The following is a 10,656-nucleotide window of genomic DNA, read 5'->3' as shown; positions in this document are numbered from 1 at the left end:
GCGGGGCTCAATCCCAGGACTCTGAGATCATGACCTGAGCCGAAGGCAGAGGCTTTAACCCACTGAGCCACCTAGGCGCCCCATAAGTCTCCTTTAATAAAAAAGGAAGTCTCGGCGATTAAAAAGATTCTTTTTCCCTCTTCTCTCCTTTCAGATGGAGTCTGAAGAAAACAGCAAATTATCTAGTTTGTGTTATGCAGACTTGAAATCTGAAAGTTGTACTCTGCATTAAAAACCCACTAGAGTGAAACAAGGCATTCCTGGGAAGGAAGCTATCAGACATTCACTTCAGTGTAACTTAATGACAGACACTACTCCTTTCACATCTAGTTAGTTCAGCGTGCTGCGCTAGAAGAGGAAGTTTTTATTTTCTGGCTTGTGTTTTTTGGTTTTGGTGGGGAGACGGGAAGCTTCTGAGAAGGGTTAATTTTACAGCATGAATGGAATGACAGATCTGGGACAAGGGAGCTTTGGGAAACATGAAGAGGGAGTACATGAGGAGACTGAGATTCCAGAAGAGTCCTAAAGAGCAGAAAAAAAGAACACCTTCCTCCACTCTTTGCTAATACTTAATTTAACCAGGCTCTCCTCAGGTTGCTGCTCTGCTTCAAGGGGCACACAGCTGAGCGGGTAGCCACATTTTGTTCTCAGACTGGGGTCACCACCTCCTTCTCCCTTCCACTTTCCATACTATGCGGGCTGAAGGCAAACTGAAGTAATCGTGTTCACCAGGTACACCTAAGAGATGCTTCAAAACCTAGGCACGTGTAATTTTGTTGTGTTATATATACCCAGGTTCTATCTTACACAACATGAAGCTACCCTCTTGATGTAAAAGACATGGTTTTGGAGTATCACCCAGCAGAACTCAAGTATCAACTTTACCACTTGTTACTTCATCTCTGAAACCTACCCTGAGAGTTAAAATGAGGTAAATCACCATACAGCAGGAGCTCAGTAAAGTGATAACTATTATTTGAGGGGGAGGAAGATTCTAGTACTTCTAACAATTGACGCTGAAAAAACCTGCATTTTCAAAAAGTTTAAAACAGTCTTTTTCTAATTAGGAAACACTACTGATCACTTTCCCGGGCACTCTCTCTGAAAAACGTATCCACTGTCTAAACTCTTTGATAAAATAACAATAAGAAAGATTTACCCTGCTCCCTGCATTTTTGAAGGGAGCCTTGAAACCACTTCATAATCTCTTTTATTTGGCTGGGAAGTACTGTACTACTAAAATTCCTGAAATTTCCAGTAATTTTGCCTCAAAGATACTTAAGACATTCTCTTGGCATGGGAAAAACAAAGCTACATGTCTATAATATAACTGCATAAGCTAAAAACCACCCATTTCTTTTTTTTTTTTTTTCCAGCAGATTCTATAACGGAGGTAATCAGATGACAAGTATTTCTCCACTTTCACAATTTGAATTTCTTTTTTAGTTACTCTTCATGAATGACGCCAGCGGAACCAAACAGCTCCATTCTGAACCTTTTCCAAGAAAGCTCCCAAGTACACAGAAAGACAACAGGGTTTTTTGGTCCCTAAAATAATAACAAGGAAGACAAACGGTGGCTTTTTTATTTTTTAAATAAAACAAATAAATGGTTTTACATCTAAACAGTATCAGTGTTTCAGAGATACACCCGGACTCTACGATAAAGCCCATAATCCTTCCAAAGGAATATTCCTTAACTTGTTCCTTGCTACCCACTTATCAGGTCTTAGGAAATGCCCACAACGCTCCCAGCCTCCCGTCTTCAGGGATCCAAATCTGCTATGCTAATGAATTCGAGCTTTACAATCTGAAACTGTTTTGCGAAAGAGAAATACTTCGCACAGACATGTGCTATACTAACAGGAACCATTATCACCTAAACCAAGTGACAAACCACTCCCAGCCTCACCCCCACGGGAGGGCGAGCAGTAACCCGTCGGCGGCCAGAAGCCCAGGCTTATCATTAACGCGTCTCAGCGCAGCCACAGGGTTAGCGGCCCCACCTGCACCATCCCGGACCCGCGCAAGGTCGGCAGAGCCGGGAACCAGACGGACCGGGAGCGGTGCAGACCGCGCCGGGCTCGCCCCGGGAAGGCGGCCCCGCACCACCCGGGCCCCGCCCCCAGCCCCGCCCCCGGCCGCCCCGCTCCGCGGTAGCGCCGCAGTCCCCGCGCGAAAGCAGCGCGCGCCCAGGACCCCTTCCCGCCGCCTTCCCCTCGCCGCGCGGTCCCCAGCACGTACCTGCTTTGCAAACCGGGGCGCTTGGGCTCCTCCTCTCCGGGGAACTACGGCTCTGCTCCGGGGACCTTCTGCGGTGCCGGACGCGGGCTGGGGGTGGGGCCGCGCTCACCTCGCCAGTCCACAGGTGGGTGGGCGACGAGCAAGGCGACGACACGGTGCCCAGCAGCGGCGGCGGGGGCGGTGGCCGTGGGGGGCTCCCGCGAGCCCCGGGCGCGGTGCCGCGCGTGGGGCTGGTGCCTCGCGTGGACGTCGCGGACGCCCCCGTCTGCGTGGCCACTGTGGGGCTAGTGCGCGCGGCCGCATTCCCGCCGCCGCGCGTGGGGCTCGTGCTGCGCGAGGCGGTGCGCGGGCCCCCGCCGCCGCCGCTGCCGCCGCCCGAGGGGCCTGAGGCGCCACCGCAGCAGCCGCCGTTGTTGCCGCCGCCGCCGCCGTTGCTCCGCGTGGGGCTGCCATGTTGCTGCTGCTGCTTCAGCTGGAACGGAACCGTCGCCCTCATGGGTTGCAGGCGGCTCCCGGCTCCCCCGGCCGTGGCGACCGCACCGCCCCCGAGGGAGCCGGCCGGCGTGGGGGACCCATTGCGCCTCACCCGCTGGGACATGGTCCCCCCCCTTCCCGGTGACTGGGCGAGACGGGGGAGGGGGGGACGATTGTTGTTGTTGGGTTGCAGGGGTTGGATTCTCGAGGCCGGAGGGAAGGTCCCCGCGACGGGGTGACGAAGCCGGAATCCGGGGAGCAGGGGGCGCCCGGGCCGCGGCCGGCAGCAACGAGGTGGTGCAGCCGCCGCCACCGCCGCCGCCACCGCCGCCGCCGCCGCTCCTGCTCATCAACAATAGTGTCTCCTCCGCTGCCCCCGCCCCCCGCGAACGCCCATTGGTGGAGCGTCAGCCGCGCTCGAGCCGCTGCACCGCGCCCATTGGCTGCTAGCAGCTCGGGTCTCGGGCCCCCGGGGCCTTAGAGAGCCTGGGTTTGCGCCGAGACCGTCTGCTCTTTAAAGAGAAAGAGACCCCGCCCCCCGGGGGAAGGGGAGCGGAGGAAGCAGGCCGTGTGTATGTGTAATGTGTGCGCGCGCGCGCGCGTGTGTATGTGTGTGTACACGTGAAGGTACGCGTACGCGCGCCTGGCCACGCGCGCCTTTCCCTTCCCACTGAGGGGAGCCCTGGGGACTCGGACTCTGGAATATTGCCAAAGGGAATGTCCCGACGCGGAGCGGTCCCAAGGCTGTCTTTTCCCCATAACTAATTTCCTACCTCGGTTTTAGAGCTCAGAGGGTGTGGAAGTGCATCCCTTTTTGTTCTGTCCTAATTCCGTCAACGTTTGGACAGAGCCCAGAGGAGAGATTTCATTGATTTTATTGGCATTTTACACCTCCACCCCTTTTTGTTTGTTTGTTTGTTTGTTTAAAAGAGGCAGATCTCAGAAAGATGAGAACTGCTGGTTAGAATGTGGTTTTAGATGGTGGCTACGAAGTCCAGTTACCAAGCCCTGTCGCTCCCTTCCTGTATCTCCAGCCATCAAGAATTTATTTTCATCAGCTACTTCCCAGTTCCGCGAGACTTTGGAAAGATGTGTGCTACCTTACCAGTTTGTGAAGTGCCATAGTTTGCAAAGGGATTTATTTGCTACATTGTTATTTCGGACAGAACGGCGCTCCTATAAATTCATATTTTTGTATGATGAAGGAAACGTGTTTGTAGTATGGGCAGAAACTTAGGGAGACACGCAATAACACTAATCTAAAATAATCTTAGGAGCTCCTTATCAAGATCCCCACGCCCCCAAAAAAGGAAAGTCAGACCCAACACTACCTACTGACTTGACTTCTCAGGTTACAAATTGCCTGCCCATGACCTCTTTTACTAGGTTATTAGATGTACATTCTAGACAGACTTCGTCTTGTAAAAATGTGAAAGTGAAGGGCACAGGATTCACTCTGGACTTGAAATTCTACTGGGACACTGTGCACTGTGGTTCTGTAAAATGCAGAACCATCTCCTTCATATAATTATGATAACTAACCAAGGGTTAAATGAGAATATAGTGTATAGAAGATACTCAGTAACTCCAGAGCCTCCCTGGGATTCAGAGGCCGACCTCTCTCCTTATCACTCGTTCCTCCTCTCTCCCCTTATCACAAAAAGGACCCCAAGCCCTTGACCCATGAACCTGCCTTAAGCGGGCTGGTGCTCGGAAAAGATCTTGTATCACTGCGGTTCCCAACAACCTGTGGTAAGACAGAAACAGCTGCTCATGAGACAGGACACACAGGAAACTGCCGACAAGATCCACACAGATAGTGAAGTCCCATCTTAAAACAATGAATAAGAGGGGTGCCTGGGTGGCTCAGTGGGTTAAGCCTCTGCCGTGGCTCAGTGGGTTAAGCCTCTGCCTTTGGCTCAGGTCATGGTCTCAGGGTCCTGGGATCGAGCCCCACATCGGGCTCTCTGCTCAGTGGGGAGCCTGCTTCCCCTCTCTCTCTCTGCCTGCCTTTGCCTACTTGTGATCTCTGTCAAATAAATAAATAAAATCTTAAAAAAAAACAATGAATAAGAGTTAAAATAAACCTTTAAATAAAGATGTCATGGACACTGTATCTGACACCTTTGTCCTGCACAAAGCAGGAGCTCAATACAAACTTAACTGAATTAAACTGAAGGAGTTCAGCAGCCCTCATATTTGGGGTTTCCTGATCAATTTTTCTTTTCCTGATGAGTTCAAGATTATTATATTTTTGCTTACCCTTTTAATTAATCCCTCCATCCTCAGTGTGTTTATTTTTCTTTTTAAATAAAAAAATTTGGAGTATAGTTGATACATAATGTTACATTGTTTCAGATATGCCTGATCAATTACTCCTGATGTCACCAAACCTGGGATCGAGACCCGCATTGGGCTCTCTGCTCAGTAGGGAACCTACTTCCTCCCCTGTCTCTCTCTTTCTCTCTGCCTGCCTTTCTGCCTACTTGTGATCTCTGTCTTTCAAATAAATAAATAAAATCTTTAAAAAATATATGTGTGTGTGTGTGTGTGTGTGTGTGTGTGTGTATATATATATATATATATATATATATATATATATTTTTTTTTTTTTTTTTTTTAAAGTAGGACCCATGCCCATTGTGGCCCTGAACTCACAACCTTGAGATCAAGATTGCATACTCCAGGTTCCTGGGAGGCTCAGTCAGTTGGGTGTCTGCCTTCATCTTGGATGGTGATCCTAGCATCCTGGGATAGAGCCCCACATTGGGCTCCCTGCTTGGTGGGGAGTCTGCTTCTCCCTCTTCCTCTGCCCCTCCCCCTGCTTGTGCTCTCTCTCTGTCAGATAAATTAAAAAAAAAAAAATTGCGTACTTTACTGACAGCCAGGTGCCCTTGTTTTTAAGATTTAATGTCAATGCATAAAAGCATCATTTACTCTTGCCCTTGACTTTATTATCTGTTGTTGAAGATTCAGAACAATGTACATCAAGGTGGCATACTGGTCTTCAGTTTCCCAGTTTATGAAATAAGTCATTGTATTTCAAGGATCAACAGAATAAACATGTCTCCCTCCGGTTTAACCCTGTTCTTATATCATTCAACTTATGTATGAAGTTGAAGAAGTGTCATATTGAAATTGGTTTATCTGTATTTAAACTCCAAAAGACAACATTACTGACAGGCTCATTTGCTTCTGTGTTTTCTTAACTCTTTAAAATGATCTTTTTAGGGTACCTGTGTGGCACAGTTGGCTAAGTAGCCAACTCCTGATCTAAGGGTCATGAGTTTGAGCCCCATGTTGGACTGCCTGGTGTGCTGGGCTCCACACAGGGTGTGGCACCTACTTAAAAAAAATAAAAATTAAATAAAGTGATCTTGTTTTGGTAAAGGAGGGTGGATTTTGAGAAAAAGTTTATCTTCCTAGAGTTTTCTTTTCCTTCTTCAGTTTTAGTGAAGTCAGACTTAGCCTTTTGTAACGCTCTAAAATGTTATCTAACGGAACAGTATACAGCCACTAAAATGATAATTACAAAGTCATAAATTCCTTTCACTCCAAAATGGAAAAACTAAAATGTATCCATTGTAACTGCAATAATACAAAAAAAAAAGTTTATGCATTATAAACAAATACTGAAGGGTAAGATACCAATATGAAAAGAAAATAGTCATTTTTAAGATGGGATTTGAGGAGGTATTCTCTGCCCCAAGAAATGCTGGTACAATAGCCCCACTTATCCATGTTTTAGCTTTTCATGGTTTCAGTTACCAACAGTCCACCTCAGTCTGAAAGCAGATGATCCCACTTCTGACAAATACTTAGAGGTCACTATTAGCCTAACTATGTCGCAATGCCTACGACATGTCACTTCATCTCCTCTTGTAGGCTTTTCATTTCACATCATCCCAAGAAGTGTGAGTAAGTATATTTTGAGAGAGACCACATTCATGTAACTTTTACTGCAGGATGTTTTTCTATTTTGTTGTGAGTTATCATTTATCCCTTACTCTACCTAATTTATAAATTAAACTTTATCATAACTTTATCATAAGTATGTGTGTATAGGAAAAACCATGGTGTACGTAAAGTTCGGGAGTATTTGCAATTTTAGTCATCCCCTGTGGGTCTTGGAATGTATCTCCCTTGGATAAGAGGGGACTACTGTATACAATTTCCTAATGAAAGAGCAGAATTATCAGAATTTAAATTGCTGAGTGATGTTCTTCCTCAAAATTTGACTGCTGCTTCACAGAGACTTTTGTCTATGACCATTTCTTTTTTTTTTTTAAAGATTTTATTCATTTATTTATTTGTCAGAGGGAGAGAGAGAGCACAAGCAGGGGGAGCGCAGGCAGAGGGAGAAGCAGGCTCTCTGCAGAGCAAGGAGTCTGCTGCAGGACTCGATCCCAGGATCGTAGCATTATGACCCAAGGCAGATGCTTAACTGACTGAGCCACCCAGATGTCCCTGTCTAAGAACATTTCATGATGGCTTTCCATAGCTTCACACATTCTGGTGTTATTCTCACCTCTCTACTCCTTGGTCATTTTTCCCTGCTTCTTCCCTCTCTGACCCTTAAATGGTAAGGGACCTCAGGACTCTATCCCAAGCCTTTGACTCCACTCACTCCCTAGACCGATGGCCCATTTGTATGCAGAATTCCACTGACTGACCCTCACACTGCCATCTATTTAACCGCCTGCTGGACATCTCACCTTGCGTCCCTCACAGGTGCCTCAAACCCTGTCCACAGGTGGATCGTCATCTTCCTTCCACTCATCACATACAACAACTGGCTCCTCCAGCTTTCCCTCATCTAAATAACTGGTGCCACTATCTACTCAGCAGTCTAAAACAAAACCAGGGAAGTCACTGTGGCTCTCACGGTCCATTATGGCAAGTCCAATGACTCACCATATCTTAACTACCCTAGCTCCTAAATATTTTGTAAATCCACCACTCTTCTCCAAACTCACCACAGCCTCCAGCCATGCCTCTGTCTTCTCTGGTCTTCCTCTCACACTCGCCTAGCCAGTCGCCCAAGATCATCCTTGTCCCAGCCTACTTCTCCAGGCTCCCCGTTCCTCACCTGTAACCCATTCCCCACACATCTAGAGTAGTAGTCTTTTAAAACTACCAACTTCATTACCTTGCTATACTATCTGAAGCTTTCCATTTCTCTTGGGACAAAGCTCCCAGTCCTAAGGCTTACCACACATTCCACGGGCCCACCTCTTCCTCTATAGGCTCCAGGCATACTGTCTTCTCTGGTTTCCCCCAAATACTTCATACGCTTGTCCTGAGGCCTTCACACATTATTTCCTTTGCGTAGAACACTCCTCACTCTCATTACTAGTCCAATTCCTGATCTGTTCCTAGATCAGGAAAGCTTGGATTGTCTTGCTCCCCACTTAAATTAGCTTCCTTTTTTTTTTTAAGATTTTTTAAAATTTTATTTATTTTTGAGGGGGAGAGAGAGAGCATGGGTGGGGAGAGGGGCAGAGGGAGAAGCAGACTTCCAGCTGAGCAGGAGCCCAATGCGGAACTTGATCCCAGGGCCCTGGGATCATGACCTGAGCCAAAGGTAGATGCTGAACCGACTAAACCACCCAGGTATCCCTTAAATTAGCTTCCTCAAGTTCATAGGAACGCCACACTTCCCTGTTGTAGTCAGCATAACACATTACCTTCAGTATCTGTATTTTCTTGTCAATGTTAAGCTCTATAAGAGCTTGTTTGTTCACTCAACGAATAGTCATTGGCAGCCTTCTCTGTGCAGAGCACTATAAGGCACTGGCTCTACAGCAATGAACAAACCCACAAGCTCATTGTCTTCTTGGATTTAAATCTGCAGGAGACAGACAATGAGCAAAAGAGGCATGTGTGCACATACACATAAGCACACATGTGAAGAAATGACCACCTGCAAAAGCTCTACAAAGGAAACCATAGAGTTCCATGAACAACAACAACAATGGAGATCTAGCTAAGCTGGGTGGAAAGCACTTTCTGAAAAGGTGACACTTTAGATGAGACCAAAAAGAGAAGAAAGAGTCATCCATGGAAAGAGAATAACAAACAAGAAATAGGTGTGCAGAGACTAAGGAAGGAAAAGGCTCTGTGTGCTTGAGGAACCAAAAGAAGACCAGTGTCAGTAAAGGGGAGATGAGTTCAGAGAGGAGACTGGAGAGGTAAACAGAGGCTAGATGATTTAGAGATGTTAGGCCTTGGTAAGGGTTTTAGATTTTATCTTAAGTGCTATGGTGTATTTTAAATAAAGCTGAGCCTACTCATTGCCCATATCAGCATAAGATCTCATTTAAAGGAAACAACGGATACTGAATATAAAAATGAAAAGCAGTCTAATATTGACTGAAGTCTATGAAATAAGCACAAAATGGAAATTTCTGTATATGAGTCTCAGTAAACATGATAAAAAAAAAAATCTTGATCTATCTTTCTAAGTTTTGCTCAGTACAACACAGCAACACTCTCCAATCTCTCTTCTTTCTGAATATTACCCCAAAAAAGTAGGCCAGGGGCGCCTGGGTGGCTCAGTTGGTTAAGCTGCTGCCTTCGGCTCAGGTCATGATCCCAGCGTCCTGGGATCGAGTCCCCACATCGGGCTCCTCGCTCAGCGGGAGCCTGCTTCTCCATCTGCCTCTGCCTTCCACTCTGTCTGCCTGTGCTCGCTCTGACAAATAAAGAATTAAAATATTTAAAAAAAAAAAAAAAAAAGTTGGCCAGATCTGGACGTGGCTCTTCTTTTGTTGGCTTCCTTCTCTCATCTTCAAGATTCCTTTTCCTACCCTTGTTAATGTAAGTCCATCTATGCTTTCTGACCTAAATCTGCACCTCGGCCAATTTATCCTGATCAGCACGAGAGAAGCCCCAGGCTTGGGGCGGGGTGGGGTGGGTATTGATGGGGAGAGTGGAATTCTTCCTAGAAAGATGTGGGAATGAAAGAATTCTTATATTTTCAGTTTCCTTTCATTTGTTTTGTGTTTGTTATTAGTACCATTGCCTTTGCTTTCATCCTGAGAATCTCCTCCGACCACTGTGGCCAATGACGTTGAGGAGCAGGCAGTAGCAAGGAAAATGGCGAGGAGTCTATTGCAAAGAACCAAAGGGGCTGGGGCACCTGGGTGGCTCAGTTGGCTAAGCATCTGCCTTCAGTTCAGGTCATGATCTCAGGGGCCTGGAATTGAGCCCCACATGGGTCTTCTTGCTAAGTTGGGAGTCTGCTTTTCCCTTTCCCTCTGCTCTCCCCGACCCTGCTCATGCATGCTCTCTCTCCCTCTCTCTCAAATAAATAAAATCTTAGAGGGAAAAAAAAGAAAAAGCAAGGGGGATTGCAGAGAGAAAAACAGTAGATGGATTCAAGATCTACCTTCTAGGTGGAACTAATTTGTCTTCCAGGTTGTGGGAAGTAAGAGAGAGGAGCTGTCAGGGCTGTCCCCCAGATCTCTGGCTTGAACTCCTTGGTCGTTGGTGGTCTGTTTGCAAAGATGGGCAAGAGAGGAGGGAGGGATAGCCTTGGGAGCCTGAAATCAGTCTAGGTTTGAAAGTATGATGTTTGAGTTTCTTGTGAATTATTGAAAAGGAGTCATTGAAAAGGCAGTTGTATATGTAAGACTCAAGTTCGGAGAGGTCAGGCCAGGAGGTATAAATTTGGGGATTTTCAGCATATAGATGTAATTTGTAGCTGTGCGAGCAAATGAGACTGCCTAAGGATTTACCACTACTTCTTGGTTTTAGCACAGTTCCAGCCCATACTGCTGAAAAACAATTTAATTTCTTATCTGTCTTCTTCACCCTTCTATCTTCATGCCTAGGACAGTGTCTGCACTGTGAGTATGGCAGATACTCAATAATTTCCTGTGAATGGACTGAATGATTTAGCAACTGCACCGTTCACAGTAGCAGAACAGTGACTTCA

The 10,656-nt window shown here is 46.7% G+C and overlaps 1 protein-coding gene across 1 annotated transcript in view; it reads right to left on the bottom strand.

Moving 5' to 3' along the window:
* FAM117B (family with sequence similarity 117 member B) overlaps positions 1 to 2,939 on the bottom strand; it is a 71,249-nt gene extending 68,310 nt beyond the window's left edge. Inside the window, exon 1 of the mRNA XM_059393222.1 lies at positions 2,244 to 2,939. Within this exon, the coding sequence (XP_059249205.1) occupies positions 2,244 to 2,841 (598 nt within the window). The 5' untranslated portion in view covers positions 2,842 to 2,939. The remainder of the gene's footprint in view (positions 1 to 2,243) is intronic.
* Positions 2,940 to 10,656: the final 7,717 nt, after the last annotated feature.

This window comes from Mustela nigripes, chromosome 3 (assembly GCF_022355385.1).
Source record: "Mustela nigripes isolate SB6536 chromosome 3, MUSNIG.SB6536, whole genome shotgun sequence".
Lineage (NCBI taxonomy): Eukaryota > Metazoa > Chordata > Mammalia > Carnivora > Mustelidae > Mustela > Mustela nigripes.
The sequence above is the reverse complement of the archived record's forward strand: the minus strand, read 5'-3'. Positions and strand labels throughout refer to the sequence as shown.